General features: G+C 53.9%; 1 protein-coding gene across 6 annotated transcripts; it reads right to left on the reverse strand.

Annotated features, from left to right (window-relative positions):
* Nucleotides 1-520: 520 nt before the first annotated feature.
* UBTF (upstream binding transcription factor) lies at nucleotides 521-14693 on the reverse strand. Of its 6 annotated transcripts, none has more exons than XM_036996975.2 (21): nucleotides 14557-14693; nucleotides 11603-11723; nucleotides 9926-10101; nucleotides 9297-9380; nucleotides 9044-9199; nucleotides 6498-6562; nucleotides 6100-6220; nucleotides 5638-5748; nucleotides 5169-5302; nucleotides 4879-5020; nucleotides 4626-4667; nucleotides 4393-4506; nucleotides 4144-4299; nucleotides 3592-3747; nucleotides 3379-3489; nucleotides 2856-2944; nucleotides 2569-2758; nucleotides 1775-1822; nucleotides 1602-1673; nucleotides 1366-1509; nucleotides 521-1265 (listed from the first exon to the last, which is right to left on the reverse strand). In XM_036996975.2, exons 2-21 carry the CDS (start codon nucleotides 11658-11660, stop codon nucleotides 1140-1142), a joined length of 2295 nt encoding a protein of 764 aa, XP_036852870.2. In that variant the 5' UTR covers nucleotides 11661-11723; nucleotides 14557-14693; the 3' UTR covers nucleotides 521-1139. The 6 variants fall into 6 exon arrangements, with proteins under 6 accessions (XP_036852870.2, XP_017536368.2, XP_017536369.2 ...); XM_017680879.3 differs by lacking the exon at nucleotides 14557-14693 and adding an exon at nucleotides 14138-14438; XM_017680880.3 differs by lacking the exon at nucleotides 14557-14693 and adding an exon at nucleotides 12857-12992.
* Nucleotides 14694-20602: the final 5909 nt, after the last annotated feature.

The following is a 20602-nucleotide window of genomic DNA, read 5'->3' on the forward strand; positions in this document are numbered from 1 at the left end:
GGGTAGCCAGGCAACACCTCAGATGAGCTGGAGAGGTCTTTCCCACCAAGTAAGAGCTTTACAGTTCAGTCTGTCTACCTCCCTACTGTCCTGCTTGATCCCGGACATCAGCAGCAGCTCAGCTATGTGAGCCTGGCAAAGGGAAGGAGGTATAGGAAGCATCAGAGAGACTTCAGGATACCCTCCCAAATGGAGTCAAGATTAGGCAAAGCAGAGGATATTGAGAAAGGGGCTTCCCCAGCTGTTCCCACCAGGACCAGTATCTCCTTGGCCCTCACAAACCCTTTTACCAGATTCACAGACTGAGGTGGGCTTCCCCTTCTCTCTCTCACACATACACACACACTAACACAGCCTTTGCACACATCCACAGGGCACCCATGCTATGTACACACCACACACACATACATACATACACACACACTTCACCATACACATCAAGACCGTTTTAAAAAAAGTCCCAAACCTATCCCCTAAACCCTCCCTCTCCAAGAAATGACAACAGAGACGGCAGCCGAGATCGGTAGGAAACGTCTCGTTGACAGCTCAGAGCTTAAAAAAAAAATATATACACATATATAAAAAACACTTCTGCCCCCTCCCCGACGATTGGGTCCAGGCAGCTCCTTCCTGCAGGGGCAGAGGAGAGGGCTATGGAGCAGCACCTACATTCTCATAGGCGCCCGCCTCCTCCTCTCCCAAGTTCCCTGCCTCCAGTTCCAATGTAGGTCCAGGCAGCAAGCTCCTCTGGGAAGGGAAGGGTCCTCCCACCCCTAGCTATCACCCTCCTATGGGTTGGGCTGCAGGTGTAGAGGGCCTCTCTCAACGCTTTGGGACCCCCACCCCACTCCCAGGTCCATTGTCCATGCTGGAACTGCAAGTGCAGAAGACGGGTGGGCCGGGCGGGTCCAGTGGTGGCTCAGTCTGATGGTCGTGCTCCTGGAGGGCCCCCCAGGGCTGATGTCTCTGAGGCCGCAGAGTCCTGGCCTGGGCTCCGCCAGCCCCTCCCCCCACCGTATTTTGTTTAAAAAAAAAGAAAAGAAAAGAAAGAAAGTGGGGGAGGCCAGGGGCGAGGGAGAGAACATGGGGGAGAAACAAAGGTGGTGAGTTGGGGAGGGAGCCCTGGTAGGGGCTGGGCCTCAGTTGGAGTCCGAGTCCGAGGAGTCCCCGGAGGAGGAGGAGCTGGAGCTGCTGCCCTCTGACTCATTGTCCTCGTCCTCATCGTCGTCCTCGTCGTCATCCTCATCTTCATCCTCCTCCTCATTCTGGGGGCGGGGGGCGGGGTGAGGCAGGGAATGTGCGGTCACCAGCTGGCCACCCTGGGGGGGCCCACCTGCCCCTCCCGCCGTGCCCCGTCCACCCCACCTCATCCCCGTCCTCGCTCTCATCCTCGCTGCTGGACTCGGAGGAGTCCCCGCCATCCTCGGAGGAGTCCCCGTTCTCCTCCTCCTCCTCCTCCTCCTCCTCGTCCTCGTCCTCCTCCTCCTCTTCATCCTCCTCCTCGGACTCCTGGGAAGGATGGAGGCGTATCAGAGCTCTGCCACACCCCTCCAGGCACTGCAGACCCCCACCTGCCCCCAAGTTTGGGAAGAGTTCCTTACCGACTTGGACTGCAGGGTAGTCCGACTGGATTTGGGGTTCGGGCCTCGCAGCTTGGTCATGCTCTTACGTTTCTACAGGAGAGGATGGGGACACAGACAAAGGGAGCAGCCGTGAGCTCCAGGTACCTCCCCCCCACCAGCCCAGCCCAGTGCCACCCTATTCCCAGACTCACACTGGAGATATACTCTTTATATGCTGCACGGTCCTGGGGAGACAGACTCTGGGGGAAAAAGAGGAAGAGAAGGTTGCAACACTGCCCAAAAAACTCCTGCTAAGCAGTGCCAGGCAATAGGTGAGCATTTATGTGCCACCACCCCATCTTTACTCCCATACGTTGGGTCTCTGTGGAGAGCCCCTGGAACCTGAGAACGCAGCTCCAGTGTTTCTGCTTAAGATGTCCTGAATCCTTTTCTAAGCCACCTACTGGTTTTCATGTCCCTCCTGTTGCTGTACCCAAATGGAAGCTCAAGTCAGGGCCTTCCTCAACTCAGAGAAGTCCCCCATAACGATTCCCATAGCCTGGCATTATCACTCCCATCCGACACCAAGCCCACAGCTACTGATGGGACAATCTGGAGCTCGCCCAACTTCTGGAGTACCTAAAGCCTGCTCTTTTCCTAGGTCTTTGACCAAACTGCCCAGGTGGCTGGGAAAGGCATGGGTGACTCTCCCCACTTTACAGATCTGACTGTTGAGCCAAGGTGCAGAGGGGGAGCTCAGAGACTGGGGGCCAAACCAGAGTCTAGGAGAGGTCCCCTGGTCCCAGATGGAGAAAGGAAAAGGTAGTCTGACTTGGACTGTTCTACTTCTTAGCTGTTGATACTAGGTAAGTTACTTAATCTCTCTGAGCCTTGGTTCTCTTATCTTCGATAGGAATCATTACCCTGTAGCACTGCCGGGACACTGAATGAAATCATGAATGCAAATCAATTGGCACGATGCCTCACTCTTCCCCTGCCCTCTCACCTTGACCCAAAGGTCCAGGTGCACTTTGTACTGCTTCTGCTGCTCCTCTGCCAACTTTTTGTAGTGCTCCTTCTGGCTCTGGGAGATGCGCTGCCAGCGGCTGCCAATCTCCACCATACGCTCCTTGAGAGGCAGGTGGTTCAGCTCCCCGTTGGACAGCAACTCCTGGGAGAACTTCTGGTAACCATTCCTAGGAGGCGGGGGTGGTACAGAGGGTCAGGATGCCAACCAGTCCTCCAGCCTGGACCCTGTCCACTGCCAGGGTAGGCTCCAGCCCCCAGACTCACATAGGAGGCTTCTTAGGTTCTCCCTGGAACTTCATCTTCTTGGATGAGTTTGTAGCAGCTGGTGGTGCCCGCATCTCACTCAGCTCTCTCTGCAGGGAAGCCGGGCAAGGTCACCCTCATCCCATGCGCCATCCCTGAAAGATTTCTACCTCTTGCCCCATGCCATCAGTGCCTTAGCAGGCTCTCCTTTTATACACCAGGAAGGAGGAGAAACTGAGGCACAGCCAGGAAGCAACTTCTTAACAACTCACACCTATGTCAGGCACTGTTTGGAAGTGTGTTCATAGTTGCATTAACATGACTGGTGTCATCCTGATTTTACAAATGTGTGACTAAGGCTCAGAGAAGGAAGGTAAGGGACTTGCTCATGGCCACACAACCAAGACTGGGTGGGACTTCTGGCTCCAAGCCTCCCATGGTTAAGGAAAGCTGCCCAACCAAAAGGATGCTTCTGAGTTTTATGTGGAGGGAGGTGGCCCCAGCTCCACCCCACCCACTGTGCTAACCAGCAGGTCCTTCCCACCTCATATCGCTTTTGGTCTTCAGCGGCCTTCTTGATCCACATCAGTTTTTCCTTCTTTTCCATGTTGTTCCAGGTCATCTCCATGGCTTTCAAGGCCTTCACCCGATCATTCTAGGGATAGGCAGGGATGTCAGCTTTGGGAGGGGTCGCCTGGGGATGGAGGTGGCCCACATGGGCAGGCTGCAGAACAACCCCTTTCCCTCACCCTGCTACCTTGAAGCGGGCCAGGTAGTCGCCGATGACACTCTGTTGCCAAATCTCCTCGGCCCTCTTTGGCGACTCTGGCAGCTTGCCCCGATCCTCACGATCCCCACCTGGCTTCCTCTCAGACTGGGCCTTCAGCGCTGCCTCACGGGCCTTGTACTTGGCCTGCAGAGGGACAGCAATGGGCATCAGCCTTCTGGTGGCCACCTCCAGGGGGCGTGCGTTCACCATCCAGCAGCTGAAGGCACCTCCCCCTCTCCCCCCACCCCCCATCCGACACCTCCAGGGTGGGGCAAGCAGAGGCGTGGGCTGGTGCAGATGTCTCCAGCCTGGGGCTCAGCCCCACCAACCGCTCTGCTCCCCAGGGAGCTAACAGCCCTCAGCGGACAGCTTCACAGCTTCCCACCTTCCCGCTTGCTGGACTCAGCCCCACAGCCACCACCATCTGAGCCAGGCCCACGTGTGGCTCATGCTGGGCAGGGGTGAGGAAGTGCAACTAGCCCTTCTGGGAGAAGCGGCCCAGACTCAGCCCCACAGCCCCTCTGGTCTGGTGGGCCTGACCTTCTTCTTCTCTGACAAGTCGTTCCACATGCGGGCCAGAAGGCGGGTAAGTTCACTTTCTGAGAGCTCAGGCCGTTCCTCCTGCAGCTGCCGCCGCTTCTCTTCAGAAAAGATGAACATGGCTGACACAGGCCGCTTGGGCTTCTCTGAGCCGCCCTGTAGGTGCATAAAGAGGATCAGGGTCCATGGGTGTTGACAAGAGCCCCGCTTTCCCTGCCCCCATGCTGTGTGGTCATGCTCCCAGCCTACCTTGCCCCCTTCCTGGGAGGGCTTCTTGGAGGCTGGGCCGGTGGCTTGCTTCTTGCTGATGTTCAACATCTTCTCCTCCCCCAGGACCCGCTGCTGCTCCTCCTCAGGCAGGCTCTAGTTCAGGGAGAAGAGGTGTTAAGGGGCTGCATGCCTAGGTCCCAGGCTGTCCTGAGGACTTTGCCCACCAATCTCCAGGCCTCTCTGCCCAGTGCCCCACCTAGACGAACACTTACCTCAAGGAAACGGAGCAGTTCCACCTCGTAATCTTTCTTTTTCTGGGAAAGGAAGGAGTCAAGGTCAGTCTCAGGGCAGATCTTCCAGTGCTTGGGGAACAACAGCCCTCAGGAAGATGTCCAGAACCTAGGGCCTAGTCTCCTCCACAGATGGAAAGCACAAGGTCTGAGACCATCTGCCCAAGGCATGTCTGACCAATGACTGACGGCGGTTGGGGTCAGAGTCTCCAGAAGTCCTTGCCACACAGCTCACCTGGTCACACTTCTTGTGGTAAGCATCTTTCTCCTTCTGGGAGAGCAGCTTCCACTGCTGGCTGCATAGCACCATGCGCTCTGTGCTGGGCACGTCCTTCATGTTGGCCATTAGCTCTGCACAGTACAGTGAGTAGCTGTTCCTATCAGAAGAGGCAGGATGGGAGGAGTGTCCTTGTGAATGACCAAGGCAGCGGGCTTCCTCACTTTCAGAGCCTGGCTGAGGTCCTTCACCGGCCCAGCTAACTGCTCCCTTGCCCACTCACCCACCCACCCTAGGGCAGTGCTCACGGAGGTGGCTTGGTGGGTCGCCCATCAAACTTGTCCTTGAGCTGGCGTTCGGCCTTGGTGAGGGTGGACTTGGTGATGCCCTCCTCACTGATGTTCAGCTCAGGGTGCTTCTGGATATAGTCACGCATAATCTCCTGCAGAGTGAGGTGGGGGAGGATGGAGGGCAACGGGTGTGGGGTTAGTCGGGGCTGGGGAGGGGGGAGAGCCGCTGGGGAGGGGAGGCAGGGAGCAAAGCTGGGGGTGGCCGTGTGTCTGCTGTGTCACACGAGATGTGGTACCCTGCCCTGCCCTAGCCTGAGATCTCATGGGGAGTGGGGCGGGGGCCTAGGGGCAGAGGTGAGGGGCCCAGAAGGCCCCTCCCTCAGCAGAGGGATGGAGAGTGACTGCCTCCTGCAGAGTGCGGAGGCCAGAGTCAGAGGGCAGAGGCTCGTGAAGAGCCGGATGGGGAGGAGCGCAGCGGAAGCCTAACCTCGTACTCCTTCCGCTGCTCCAGGGCCTTATGAATCCATTTCAGCCTCTTTTTGTCCGAGAGCTGAGACCACTGCTTCCCCAGGGAGTCCTTCACCTCCTTCGTAGTGGCCTGCAAACCAAAAGCCGTCAGACACACACAGGCAGCCAGGGCAGGGGGAAGGGGGGGGGAGGGGGGCACAGAGGCCCCCACCCCCTCAGGCCACAGGAGGTCACACAAGTGTCCCCCACAGGCCAGGAGGGGAAGGTAGAGGCGGGGGTCCCGCCTGGGTGCAAGGGGGACAGGCTCACACACACTCGCACGCACACGCTCGCACGCCAGCTGGCCCAGGCCCTGTCCATGCAGCCCACCCCTGGGGAGGGGCCTCCTCTCCTGCTCCCCTGCACCGGCCGACCTGGTGCGGCTCCCCCAACTTGCCACCACCGTGCGCACTCCATCCCCTCCCCTTGGCCGGACACTCACATCTGGCCGCACTTTGAGATACACTTTCTTCTCATGGGTGTACCACAGCTGCTGGGGGGTTTTGGGCTTCTCAGGGATGTCCGACTTCTTTGCATTCTGGATTAGGTCAGGGTGATCCTCCCTAGCCCAGGCATGGGAGCAACAATCAGCAGGTAGAGAAGGATCCTGCTAGGGAGGCCCCAGCTACTGGCCCCACCCACCAAGTTTCCTAGGCCTATTAACTGGGCCTAGCAGGACAACAGCTGCTTTCCCTGCCCTTGAGCATGGCCCACTGAGGTCTACACGTAACCCATCCATCTTTCACACCTCACAGAGAGCAGGCTCAAGGCTCTGATCAGTGTTGCCCTATCCTGCCACACCCAGCGCCCTGTGGCCCTCCTTGGGCTCCACTGCCTTACCTGAATCGGGCCAGGTTTCGCTCGAACTCCTGTTTCTCTCTCTGGAAGTCCTGAATATATTTCATCTGGGGGGAGGAGGGGACAGGGTCATCCACGACCCAAGGCCTGAGCTATAAAAGTCACTGAGTCCTCCTTGCTACTTTGCCTCCCAGTGGGTAAGGTAGACTAGAGAGAGCAGCAGCAGGCACAGGATGGCAGCCTGCCTTCCGGTGAGCTGGTGGGACTCGACCGTAGCCCAGACTGCTGGCTTGGAACCACAGACAGTGGGAGCTACAGGCATCTCCCAGGACACATCCTATATCCTATTCCCTCCTTTTATGAGAGGGAGAGTCCCAGAAGGGGAACATGGCATTACCCAGTTACAGTGAGCAGTGACATGGCTGGGATTCCCCATGACCCTACCAAGACACCTTTCCCCTACACCACAAACTCTTATAATACAAAGTCACAAGAAGCTGTGGCCTTGCCCGTTGCTTCCTGCTACCATGTGGTAGCCGGTAGTGGTCTGCTCCCTCAGAGGTGGCCCACAGGGCCAGGGGCAGGCTGAGTCCAGCTTCCAAGGCACGAGGGCAGATTGTGTTGAAGGGGACCCAGGATCAGTTTTTGTAATATTAACATCTTAATAGATCTGTTTCCCGAATTTGGATTTTTTCCCCCCATCTACTCCCTCTGGGTCCCTGGTTATCCTTCGCACACCTCCACCATTCTGACCCACCCCCAACTCCCCTTAACCATCACCTCCTTCCTGCCTCCCAGCTCTTCCTCCAGGCTGCCTGCCTCCTCGAACCTTCCTTCCCTCAGCCCACTCTTTCTCTGCCCCTTGGCTTCTCCTCCTTCACCACCCACTTCCATCAGCCAGGCCTCCCTTCCCACTATCACCTGCTCCTGCTCTGCAGCTTTCCTCCCTCCCCACAATCCTCACTCTTCCTTTCCAGTGTCCTTCCCTCCCTTATCCACCTCTTGTCCTGGCTCCTGCTCAATGTCCATCTTTCCTTCCTTTTTCCCCCAATTCCCAAATCATCCCTGGATGGGGTCAGGGCTCATGGTGATCAAGCCCAACCCTTGCCTCTCACAGAAGAGGCACCAGGAACAGGGAGAGCAGCAGCCCCACTTTCTCCTGGGATTCCTGCAGAAAACCAGGAGCAAAGCCCAGCCTCCTCTGCCCGTCTCAGCCCTCAGCACACTAAACAGCAGCTTTTAGAGCAGGAGGGAGGCACATAGATCAGGCTCACCCTCCACACCTCAAATAAAGACCAGGCCCAGAAAGCTAAGTGACTTACCGAAGGCCACACACACAGCGATTCAGTGGCAGTCAGGAGAATAGGCCCATGTCTTGTATCCCCCAGGCCGGCACCCTGTCCACTCTACCACAGTTTCTCCCATCCCTCCCTGGTCCCCAGACCTTCTGCCTCTCCCTCCCATTCCATCAGTGTCTGGGTGTCTCATGTACAGTTAGCTCTGCAGTGTCCCCATCAGAAAGGTCAAGAACAACTCCAGCCAATTCATCCTCTTGCTCGGCTCAGACAGCAGTTGCAGACAGCTGGTTTTACCCAGCCAATTAGATCCTTTCTTGGGTAAAGAACCAAGGCCATGTGAGCCCACAGCCAGAGTGCACAGACCAGGAAAAGAGCTACTCATAGTGTGATGGCTGGTGCCATCTGCCGAGAGCCGGTTATGTACAATTTTTTTCCTCTCCCGGCAAATGTGCCTTCCTGTCTCTCCTGCTGCCCCTCACCGACATCTCTCCCTGGCTCCATTTCACCACCCAGCATCTCCTCTTAGTGTTCATCTCTCTGCCCACCCCATCTTGTGTCCCAGCTGCAGGTTCCTCCAGTGATTTGTTGCCTATCTCTGTGAGGGACCACCTGACCTCACCATACTCAACTGTGTCCACCCCTGCCCGAGAGGCTGGGGCACCCTCTGCTCAAGATTAACATGAGACCACAAGGGACAACATGCATCCTCAGGCAAATGTGTATATGGAGGAAGGAAGCCCAACTAATGTGTGGATGTGGCAATGAGAAAAGCATTAAATAGGGAGTCGTGAACACTAAACTGAAGTCCCGGTCTGGTGTCATTAGTTCTGTGACTTGGGTAACGAGTCCCTCCCAAACCTCAGTTCCTTTCCCTCATAATTGGGATAAGCCCTTCTCCTGGAGTTCCCTTTATGAGGAATATTGCAAGCATCAAATGAGATAATGTGGGGAAACATCAGAGGGCAAACTGCTGTGCAGGCCTAACAAAACGTGTGCCTGGGAGCAGAGCTCTGTGGAGGACTCTGCAGATTGTTTGGGGGTAAGAGGTTGGTCTGAGCACCTGCCTCAGTCTGGGTTATACCTTCAACTGTCTGTGCTGGACAGTGTGTGGGCTGGGGGGGAGGTGGTTAGGTGGGGCTGCCCAAGACCCTACACTCTGCTCTACTGACCCACCCACATCCCTGATGCCAAGTCCCTCTAAGTACTGCCCCCCAACCCAATGGCTGACCTACACTACATCAGCTGCTCCCAGCCACCTCCCTTCCCCCATTTTAGCCCCCCTCCCCCCACCTTCTTCTTCTCGGGCAGCTCTTTGTATTTCTTGGACAGAATCTTGGTCAGGTCCAGGTTGCTCATCTCAGGGTGCAGTTTTGCATATTTGGCCCGCTTTTCCATGAAGAAGCGGAAATAAGGAGTTAGGGGTTTCTTTGGGAAGTCCGGGTGTTTCTGGAAGGAGGGACAAGGTCATGGTGAAAGTCAGACACCATCCATTCTTTGGATCATTTCTCTCCTACCCTTCATGTTCCTCCACCTGGAAACTCACCTTGAGTTTTTTGCCTTTGTAAGGATTTTTAACATGTTCCTGAGCATCAAGGATCAATTCTGTCAATGTACGGAACTTCCTCACCTGGAGGGAGAAGGGAAGTGAGTGGAACGGAAAGTTCAGAAAAGATAAGCACCCAGGAGCATACCCCATTTCTAACAGATCTCCTCTACTTCCCACTAGGCTGAATTTATCAAAGGAGGAGAGGCAGAGGCCAACAGCCACACAACTCAGGAAGCCCCTGGCACCCAGGCAGACACCCAGGCACTGGCCCATGCTTACTGCAGAGGCCCAGGCAGTCAGTACACACCAAAGGACAGCAACAAAGTGACCACCTGACCTCGATGTGGTTGTCCATGCCAGCACCTCATTCAATCCCCAGAACAGCTCAGGCGACAGAAGCTCCAAGACGGTAAGTGTTCAAGGCCACAAAGCTAGAAAGTGGCAGAACTGAGAACTCTAGGCCAGTGCTGTCAACCATGCCACCTCCCAAAATGCACAAGGGCGACCACATGAGCACCTCGCCTGGTCTTTTTCCTTCCTGTTTATAGGCTTGTTTCATCTCCCCCACCAGGAAGGCTGAGACTGGGGTACATGTATGCATACATCAGGAAGGGGGAATCAGTTACCTCATTGGAAATCTCCACCCATTTGAGCTTGCACATATCTCCAGAAAAGTCTTTAAATGCTACTTTTTCCCAGTCCATATGTGACTCAGTGGTTTTGAACTTGGAGCTGTCATTGGATGGTAGGTTGTTCTTCATGCATTCCAGCAAAGTCAGCATATCTTCCTGGGACCAGCGGTCTGCAGAGGGGTTAAGAAAGGTGATCACGCCTGGCTCATGCTATCTCCCCATCTGTTCCCCAGTCTTAAGTGGTCAACCCTTCCTCCCCAGAGCTTCCCAGATCCTTGGTTACCTTCCAGCTAAAGGTACAGACAAGAAAAGAAAAACTGTGGTCATATAGATTAGAGCAGGGTCTCTAGTCCAGACATCATCATACCTAGTAAGTCTGGCTTACTTCAAAGCTATTATCATTTCTAACATGCCAGGCTGCCATGGGCCTCCGTTTATTGTGGGGAAGGGGAGGAAATGAAGCTACAATGATTCTGGGCCCTGAGGGAAGACAGCTAGCTTATCGGAGAAGGAAGGGAAGGAAGCAAGGAGGCAACACATCTAAATGTGTCACCAAGTTCAAGTTCTAAGTGGATACCCTAGATGTGCAAGGATTGAGGATGGGGTGTGGGCAGTAAGGAGAAGTCAGGCAAATGTTTCCCTCCAGCACAGCTAGAAACCAACATTAGAGACATGTAGTATGTTCTATCAACCCCCTCCCTCTAGGCCCCTCAAGGGAGACCAAAGGAGAATTTTGGGCAAGTAAGAAAAAGCAAATGGAAATGAAGAACCACACAGGGCAGCTGTGAGGCAGGACAGGCAGGTGGGCAAACAATCTCAAGGCCCTTCCCTGAGTTGAACCTCCAGAATTTTGAGTTGTCTTTTCAGTTGAACTCCCCAGAGAGGTAAAAAAAAAGAGGGTCTGGACCAGCTATTTCCAGCTACTGAAATGCAGCTCCAGTGAGGTCACTGTGGAGGGTGGCTATCCTGACAAGGTAAGCTGGGACAATAGCTACCCAAGGCTAGGAGTCAAAAGGGCTCTTCATTTGCATTTGCATCTTGTAACCTGGGCCAGGGACACAAGACAAGTCACATGGATCCATAATCCTTTTTCCTCTCAATGCCCAGATGAGAGGATGCTCATTGCCAGATGCTCAACCTCACCTCGCTCCCTGCCCCCATACACACTGGATCCCTACTGGACAGGATAGGGTCTAGTTATGCATCTATCTCCATGGGTTGGAGCCTCAAACCACCAAAACACCCTTTCTCTCCACCGTTCTCACCACAACCTTGTCCTCCTCTTCATAACAATAAAAGCCTGGAAAGCCTTCCCAACCCCTTTCTCTTTCCTCCACATTCCTTATCCTTCCTCCCATTCCAGGCCACTGGGCTAGACTCCTGGCTGACTGGGAGCCCCAGAAGGAAGGTTTGCACATGTTGTCTCTTCTCTAACTTGTGGAGGAAGGAGTATGAGAAATACAATTTATAGGCTCAAAGCCAAATGTTTGGAGTTTAGTTAAACCCCCAGTGTGAGATATGCTTGACTCTTATAAACACTAAGGACCACCCCCTACCATCTCAATTCAGAGACAAACTGGGTAAATCTTTTAGAAGAGGAGTGGGCCCTGCAGATAGCCCTGTGGGAAAAGAGGATTTAAGTTAAAGAGGGATGAGGATGGGAGCTCCTACCTTGGCCTTTGGGGGCGGCCATTTCCAGGTCTGTGGGGCAGTCGGCTTCTCCGTTCATTCTCTAGCCGTCCAGCCACCTCCTCTTGCTGGCCGGGCAACCCGGGGTCAAAGCCACCTCAACCTTTGGAAGAGATATGTCCCCAACTCAGGCGGGCTGAGAGGTAAGGGACTTTCTGTTCCTCCCCTTTCGGGGTAAGAAGGTACCAGTCCCCAATTTCATAGAGACTCTGCCAAGACCCTAGAAGACCTAATGGGTCGGTCCGTGTGCGAACGCCCTCCTCTTCCTCCTAGATCTCTCTCCCCCCCCCACCACCCCCTGCAACCTGGGTCCGCGGCGTGCGCCCTCCCCTGCCCACGCGAGAGGCTGCTTCCAGCTCCCGCGTGCAGCTAGCGCCCGCCCTCCTTCCCCCACCCAGGCCAAAAAAAAAAAAAAAAAACTCCTCCTCCGTACGCCCGCCCGGGGGAGGCCCCAGGCTGGAGGGCGGGGGAGGAGGAAGGGCGGGTAAAGGGCGCGCGCGGCCGCGGAAGCGGCCGCGCGCCACAGTCTCCTCCTCTCGCCTCCCCGCGGTCGGTTACCCCCGCCTCCGCAACCCGGCGGGGACCCGGACGCTGCGCAGCCGCCGCCAGCCCCGGAGCGCAGCGGCCGCACCGCCCCCGGGGACCGGATCCGGATTCCCGCGACCCCCCCTTTCGGGCTCCCGACGTCGTCCCCGCCTGCCTGGGCGGGCAAGCAGCCGGAGAGAAGCGTCCTAGCCTGCCCCCCGCCCCCGAGCCACCCACCCCGGCCAGAGGCGCCGCTACCGTCCAGCCACCCCGACGCGCCCGGAGGATCCCAGCGCAGAGGCGCGACCACGGCGGCAACCGTCGCCTCCTCCCCCGAGCTTGCGGCCCAGCCCCGCCGGCGCCCCCGCCCCGGCCTCCGGGGAGCCGAGCCAAGGAGAGGGCGGGAGGACGGCGGCCGGGAGGCGGGGGCGCAGCGCTCACCGGCCCCGATGCCCCCTCCGGCGGCCGGCGAGAACTGCGCCTGGCGGCACGGAGAAACGCGGGCTCCTCCGCCCGTGGCCGGGGCTCAGCTCGGGCCTCGTTTCCTGCCCTCCCCTCCCCCGGCTTTCGGCGTCCTCTCCAGTGTCCTGGTTCTCCCTGGCCCAGTCCCCTGCTGGGAGATCGCCCTCGGGTCCCTCCGGGCTTCCACTGCATTCGCGGGTCGCTCCCCGCCGCCCGACCCCGGCGCGCGTCCTCAGCTGCCTCGGTTACCCGGAGCAAAGCGGCCTCCACGCTTCCCGCTCCAGCGGCTCCCTCCCCAGCTCTGAGCGGCGGCGCCCTCCCCCGTTCGGCCGGGCACAGCCGCAGCTCCCTCCCGCGGCGGCAGCGGCTCCTCCTCCGGGCGCGGCGGCGGCGCTGGGGCGGCGGCTGCTGCTGCTGTGGCGGCGGTGGCTGCTGCCTGCTGCTCCTCGCGGCGAAAAGCACAAAGCACAGCGCCCTCCGCCTGCAGGCAGCCCGCCCGCCGCCCGCCCGCCGGCCCCGGCCCCAGCTCGCACACCCCCCGCCGCCGCCGCAGCCTCCGCCGCCGGAGCGGGGAGGAGGAGGGAGAAGGGAGGAGGAAGAGCGGGAGGGGGGGCAGGAGAAGCGGGGCAGCGAACGCGTCCTTCCCCGTAGAGCGCACACCGACCCCCGGGGAGCGAGCGCCAGCCCGCCCGCCTCGCCGGCTCCGCTCCCTCCCACAGCCTGCCCGGGCGGGCTCCGCGGGGGGCAGCTGGGAGGAGGGGCGGGAGCTTGGGGGGACCCGGGCGGCCGAGGCGGAGGAGAGGAAGAAGGGGAGGGGTGGTGGTGGTGGTGGTAGTGGCGGCAGCGGCGGCTGCTGCTGCCGCCGGGGAAGGGGGGGCCGGGGCAGGGAGACACGCAACCGCCCGGATGGCGGTGGGGCTCGGAGCCGAGGCGGGCAGGCGCCGAGAGCGACCTCGCCAGACCCGCGGGGGAACTAGCAGGCTCCGCCGGCGCGGGAGGGAGGGCGCGAGGCGCGGCCGCAGAGAGGGTGCCGGGAGGGCCCCCAGGCGGCCAGAGAGGCTCAGGGGGTGCCTGCAGCCTTGCTCTGGAGCTCTCCCCGACGTCCTCCCAGCTCGGATTCGGGCTTCCATTGCAACCCTTTCCCGCCTCCCAAGCGGGCGGTTCGCGCCCACCCTCGTCCCTGGACCGTGGCCACTAGCTTGGGGCGCACGCCCTCCTATAGCGGCGCCAGGCTTCTTCGCCTACCTCGCGGTTCCCTCGCAGCCGAACAGCACACACACGAAACTTAAAAAAAAATTAACTCTACAAAATGCTCTCCCTGCTAATTAAAAAAAAAGAAAATTCCCTTCGCGCCTTACACCCAGGAAACGGCGAGGCGACGACGGGTTTCGGCGTTGGAGGCTCTTTGGGAGCCGGTTCAATCCAGCCCGGCATGGCTCCCCGGGCCTGCCCGGGCGCATGGAGATCGGCGCCGCCGCCACTCGCAGCAACCCCTCTCCCCCGAAATCCGCCGCGCCGGGGCTCACTTACCGAGTGTGTAAGAGAGCGCGGGTCAGCGATACCTAGGGTTGCGGCGGGCCGAAGAGCCGAGCCGCAGCCGACGCCGGGGCAGCGAGTCGCCAGACAAAGCCCGAGATGGCGAAGCGGAGCGACGGCTAATGGCGAGCCCCACGCGCCGCGCTCCGCCCGCCCCGCTCCGCCCGCCCGCCCGCCTCGGCGCAGCGCAGCGCCGCTCCGAGCGCTCGCCCGTCAGAGCCGCCTCGGCGCCGCCGCCTCCCGGGCCACCCTGGCCTCGCCTGGCCCCTCCGCCTCCTCCGGGCGGCTCAGCCTCACCCCTTCCCTCCCTCCGTGCTGGGGGCTGCACGAAAATAAAAAAAGAAAAATGCTTTTTTTTTTTTTGCAGGGCGGCGTGTTGAGACTTTAGGGTCTTGCCCCCAGTTCGCACTCACCTGCGGAGCCTCCGGGAGGGCTGGGGGTGGGGGCGCGCGGGGCTGGAGCCGGCGAGCGCGGGTTGAAAGCTAGCCAAGCTCTGCAGCGCCCGACCCGGGCGTATACGCCGCCGCCAGTCCCCGCAGAGAAATCGTCCTCCTACCCCCGCCTCCATCGCTCTGCGTTTCTCTTCCAATCAGCCGGTCGCTTGGCGGCTCCTCCATTCTCCGGCCAAGCCGGCTGCCTAGAGCGAGCTCCACTTCTCCATCTGCTTGCCCGGCTTCTCGCTCCCCTGCCGGGGCCGGCGAGGCGATGTGAGGCCGGAGGGGGATTTGCGAGGGAACCTGCCTCCTTCTCGCTCCCATTGCTCCCCTCCTGCTGCCGCCTCCTGCCTCCTGCTCTCCTGCGTCTTTCCAACTCTCCCCTGTCGCCACTGGTGTGTCTCTGAGTGTGTGCGCGTTTTTTTTTTTTTTATTGCTCTTTGCTTTTGCAACCCTGAAGCCGGGGAGGGGGGCCGGGGGGGGTTACCAAAAAAAGCGAGAAAGAGCTTTTAGATTTGCAACACACTGAAAAACCGGGGGAGCACCCCGCCGCGTCCTATCTTAGTGCCCCGCGAGGGCCTTCCGGGTTTCAGAGCGAGCTTCTCGTTCTCAGTGACCCTCACCTCCTCCGGGTTTAGGATCCGAGGAGTTCGGGCACAAAGTTGTCCCCCTGGGCCGTAGCAAGGGGCGTCAGGGTGGGAGTTGGGGAGATTTCTCGAGAAGCAGCAGTTACCCTTCCCACCCCGGCCTTGGTGGCTGGGCCAGGGTGGGGGTGTAGAGCAAAATCCCTGTGGGTTTGAGCGACGGAGCTTCCGGAGCGAAGTCGGAGTCAAGCGACCGCGCTTCGCGCATCTCCCCCTCGGTCTCTGCCTCCTGTCCCCTGTCAGCTCCCCCTTTAATTTTTTTTTTTTTTTTCCTCTCTCTCCTTTAATCTAATTTCTTCCAACTCCACCTTTGTTGTTACCGGCGTCACGCCTGGGCCAGCCAATCCCCGCCACGCAGTCAGCTTGTCAAAAAGGCTCGGCCAGCCCTGGGAAAGCAGGCCGCGGGCGCTGCCCCCCGCCCCCCCCGGTGGCGACGGCGGCGGGGATCCGCGAGGGGAGCCTGGCACCCGGCCTTGCCGCCGGAGCAGCAGCAGGACAACCTCCGCGCTCCACCATCCTGCGGACCGGAGGTCGAAAGACCTGGGAGGGGACCGCCATCCACCCTCCCACTGCCGTCGGCCCTGGTTGTTTCTGCCTCCGCTCCTCAAAGGAAGAGTTATCGGGACGCAGGGAGCCAGAAGACTGAAGACCGCCTGCTTCCCACAGCCGAGCCTACGGTTTGGGCCATCGCTCCGGAGGCAGCGCCATTGCTCCCGGCTTCCAGGGCTTCCAGGCTGCCAGTCTCACGCACCGACAAGGCTACTGCCCACATCTCGGCCAGTCGGCCACAGTCCCTTCAGACCCTCCTCTGGCACACAGCCTTCTCCATCCTCACACAACGGCCTTGCTGTTGCTGTAATTCCTCTTGTCTCCTAGGAGAAATGACATTCCGTTCCCAGGACTTCCACAGTCCACATCTGCCACATTTCACAAACGGAGGAAAACCCTGTCAAGATCTGGTGTGTCCGGATTTTTTAGTGGGCAGGAGAGGTTGCCTTTAGTAGGAGAGGCTATTTACCTTAACGCTAATGAAGCTTAAGCTTCAGGACCCCTCATTTGCAGGGCTTGTGCAAAGCCCTGTACTTATTTTTTATTCATCTTTTGGTATTTTTGTTAAAGAGGACTTCCCCCCTTCTTTTTACAAGTTTTGACCCCGCAAATCCCGCTCTGTCTTTGGAATGTACACAACATTTTGTGTAGGATCAAGCCATCTCACACCGTACGTGAATCCAGCAGAGACTGACTTTCTTGTTTTAATTGGTGAAGAGTAGAGGGTTTGGAGTCAGAAGTCCCAGCTCCAGTTCTCACCATTCACCACCTTCATAATAGCAGCGTGTGAGTGTGATCAAGCCTCAGCTTTACCTGATTTCAGTTTCCTTGTCTATAAAATTAGAATAGCAGTTCTTTCCTCTGCTTTCCTCCCCAGCAGTTGGAAAGTAAAACTGTAGGATACCCCCCCAGTGTCACTTGCCGCAGTTACAGTGGGAGAATCTTAGGTCCCAAGAAATTTCTAAGTCTTTCACACACAGATTCGGAGTCCAGGTGTTGAGGCTCCTGGCTCTGAACTTCTTGGCTGTGCCATAGCACCTTTTGGTAAAGTGCTTTGGAATAAAATAGGGTGAACATGAATCATAAAATGATTATTGATTTTTCATTTCTTGGGCAATAATCATGGCTGGCACTCTTCCCACTTGGAAACCAACTGGCTTATTTTACATCTATTGTGTCCCTGGTGAGGTCAGGAGTCTAGGACTAGGGCTATGGGCCAGAGATGAGAGAATCTGCCCTTGGTCCTTTTTCTTTAAGCCCCTTCTCCCTATTCATCTCCTATCTCCCAGTTGACTTTCCTCCACCTTGAAGCAGAGCCTTAGCATTCCACAGCCCCAGCCCAGGCTGGTGACAAGACAATCCTAGCTACTTACTCTCAGCTTGTCCCCAGTCCTTCCCTGGATTGCCGGTATCCCAGAACTAGTTCACATAAAAGCCCTAGTGTACCTGGAACACATTAACCACAGTGTAGTACTGAATTCCTAGTATATATGGAGTAATTTAAAATGGTATACAGATGAACATACTACTTCAAATATATAAAATGCATATAGATATTTAATGTGTATTGGAAATGTTCTGTTTTTAAATTTTTCTTGAAGAGTTGACAAAGACTTTCTCTTTTAAGCTACCGTCCCTTATTTATTTATTTATTTATTTATTCTTACTGAGGTGTAACTTACAGGTAATAAAGTGCATACATCTTAAGTGTACAGTTTGATGATTTTTACATATATATATACACAGTATACATATTACATATATATACCACGTAACTGTGTAACCCACCCAGATCAAGATATTGACTATTTCTAGCATCTAGCAAGCTCAGGCAAAGTCAATTTTCCCCTCCAAATGTCATTGGCATTTGAGCTTTATTGCCATTGAAATAGCCTGTTTAGCTTGTTTTTGGAGTTCATGTACATGGAGTCGTACACTATATACTCTTACAAATGATCTTTTTCGTGCAACATTATGTCTGAGATTAATTTATGATGTTGCATGTAATAGTGGTTTATTTCCTTTTGTTGCTATGTAGTATTCCATTGTAGAAATACACCACAATTTATGCTTTCTACCTCTCAGGGCATTTGGGTTGTTTTCAATTTTTGACTTATGAATAAAGCTGCTTCAGACATTTCATGCATATCTTTTGGAGAATATATTCATTCCTCCTGAGTATATTTCTAGGAGTGAAATTCCTGCATTATAACATGTAAATGTATTGAACATTAACAAATATTGCCAAAGGGTATGGCCAGTATTTTTAGATTTTGGCCATTCTGAGATCTCATTATTTTAATTTGCAGTTCTTTAATGGCATATAAAGTTGAATATCTTTTTATATGCTTAGCTGCCATCTGGAATATGCTTAGCTGCCATTTTGGTGAGCTGTCTGTTCAGATACTTTGACCATTTTTCCATCAGGTTGTTCATTTTCTTATTGTTGAGTTTTAAGAGTTCTTTGTATATTTTGGGTAACAGTCCTTTATCAAATGTGTCTTTTGCAAATGTTTTCTCCCAGTCAATGGCTTGTCTTCTAATTCTCTTGATATTGTCTTTCAGAGAGCAAAAGTTTTTAAATTTAATATCCAGTTTATCAGTTATGTCTTTCATGCCTTTGGGATTCTAGCTTAAAAAGTCGCAAGGTCACACCCAAGGTCATCTAGGTTTTCAACTATGTTATCTTCCAGGAGTTTTATAGTTTTGAGATTTACATTTAATTCTGTGATCTGTTTTGAGTTAGTATTTTGTGAAAGATGTAAAGTCTATGTCTAGATTAATTTTTTTGCATGTGGACATCCAATTGTTCCAGCACCATTTGTGGAAAAAATTATCTTTGCTCCATTTTTGCCTTTGCTCCTTTGTTGAAGGTCAGTTCACTATATTTATGTGAGTCTATTTCTGGGTTTTCTATCATGATCCATTGACTATTTGTCTATAATCTCACCAATACTATACTGTCTTGATTACTATAGCTTTATAGTACATCTTGAAGTCAAGTAGTGTCAGTCTTCCAACTTTGCTCTTTTCCTTTGATATTACATTGACTATTCTGGGTCTTCTGTCTCTCTGTACAAACTTAAGAATCATTTTGTCAATATCCACAAAATATCGGGATGGGATTTTGATTGGATTGCTTTGAATCAATAGATCAAAATAGGCAAGAACTGACATCTTGATATTATTGAGTTTTCCTATCCATGAGGAGGGAAACTCTCCATTCTGTTCTTCTTTGATATCTTTCATCAGAGATTGGCAGTTTTCCTTATGTAGCTCTTATACATTTAGATTTATATTTAAGTATTTCAGTTTTTTGAGGGCTAATGTAAGTGATAATGTTTTTTTCTTCTTATGTTGGTTTCAGGGCTACAACACAGTGATTCGACAGTTATAACAAACTCAGAATGGTAAGTGTAATTCCCATCTGTCAACGTACAAATGTTGTGTTTTAATTTCAAATTCCTCTTGTTCATTGCTGGTATATAAGAAAGTGATTGACTTTTGTATGTTAACTTTTCACCCTGCAATCTTGCTGTAATCATTTATTAGTTCCAGGAGCTTCTTTTATTGGTTCTTTCAGATGTTCTATATTGATAATTATGTCATCTGCAAAGACAGTTTTTTTCCTTCCTTCCCAATCTCTGTAACTTCTCTTTTCTTTTCTTCTCTTATTGTATTAGCTAAGATTTTCAGTACAATGTTGAAAAGCAGTGGGGACATCATTGCCTTGTTCTCAATCTTAGTTGGAAAACTGAGTTTCTCACCATTAAATATTATGTTAGCTGTATGTTTTTTTGTAGATATTCTTTATCACATTGAGGAAGTTTCCTTCTATTACTAGTGTACTGAGAGTTTTGATCATGAATGGGTACTGAATTTTTTAAATGCTTTTTCTGCATCTATTGATATGATATGTAATTTTCCTTCTTTAGCCTCTTGATGTGATGGATTACACTAATTGATTTTCAAATCCTGAACCAGCTTTGCATACCTGGGATAAATCCTATTTGGTGTAGTATGTAATTCTTTTCATATATTGTTGAATTCAATTAGCTAATAGTTGGTTGAGGATTTTTGCTTCCATATTCATGAGATATATTATTCTGCAGTTTTCTAGTAATGCCTTTGGTTTTGGTATTAGGGTAATGCTGGTCCTCATAAATAAATTAGGAAGTATTCCTTCTGTTTCTATCTTCTGGAAGGGATTGTAGAGAATTGGTATACTTTCTTCCTTAAATATTTGGTAGAAATCACCAGTGAACCCTTCTGGATCTGGTGCTTCCTGTTTGGGAAAGTTATTAATTGTTGATTCAATATCTTTAATAGACATAGGCCTGTTCAGGTGGTCTATTTCTTCTTGTGTGAATTTTGGAAAATTATATCTTTCAAGGAATTGGTCCATTTCACCCAGGTTATCAAATTGGTGGGCATAGAGTTGTTTATAATATTCCTGTATTATCTTTTTAATGTCCGGGACATCTATAGTGATGCCTCTTTTTTCATTTCTGATATTAACAATTTGTGTCTTCTCTTTTTTTCTTAGCCTGACTAGAGGCATATCAATTTTATTGATCTTTGCAAAGAACCAGCTTTTGGGTTTGTCGATTTTTTTCTAGTGATTTCATGTTTTAAATTTCATTGATTTTGACTCTGATTTTTATCACCTTTCTTATGCTTAATTTGGATTTAATTTGCTCTTCTTTCTTGTTTCCTAAGGTAGAAGCTTAGATGATTGATTTTAGGTCTTTCTTTTCTAATAGATGGATTCAATACTATAAATTTGCCTCTAAGCAATGCCTCTGCTGCATCCTACAAACTTTGATGTTGTA

This window comes from Manis javanica, chromosome 4 (assembly GCF_040802235.1).
Source record: "Manis javanica isolate MJ-LG chromosome 4, MJ_LKY, whole genome shotgun sequence".
Taxonomy (NCBI): domain Eukaryota; kingdom Metazoa; phylum Chordata; class Mammalia; order Pholidota; family Manidae; genus Manis; species Manis javanica.

Coding starts and splice junctions, on each gene's coding strand:
- UBTF (XM_036996975.2), bottom strand. CDS start 11,660: ATGAACGGAGAAGCCGACTGCCCCACAGACCTGGAAATGGCCGCCCCC. Junction 9,381..9,925: donor GGGTGGAGATTTCCAATGAG/GTAACTGATTCC, acceptor TTCTCCCTCCAG/GTGAGGAAGTTCCGTACATT. Junction 2,945..3,378: donor AAGACCAAAAGCGATATGAG/GTGGGAAGGACC, acceptor GCTTCCCTGCAG/AGAGAGCTGAGTGAGATGCG.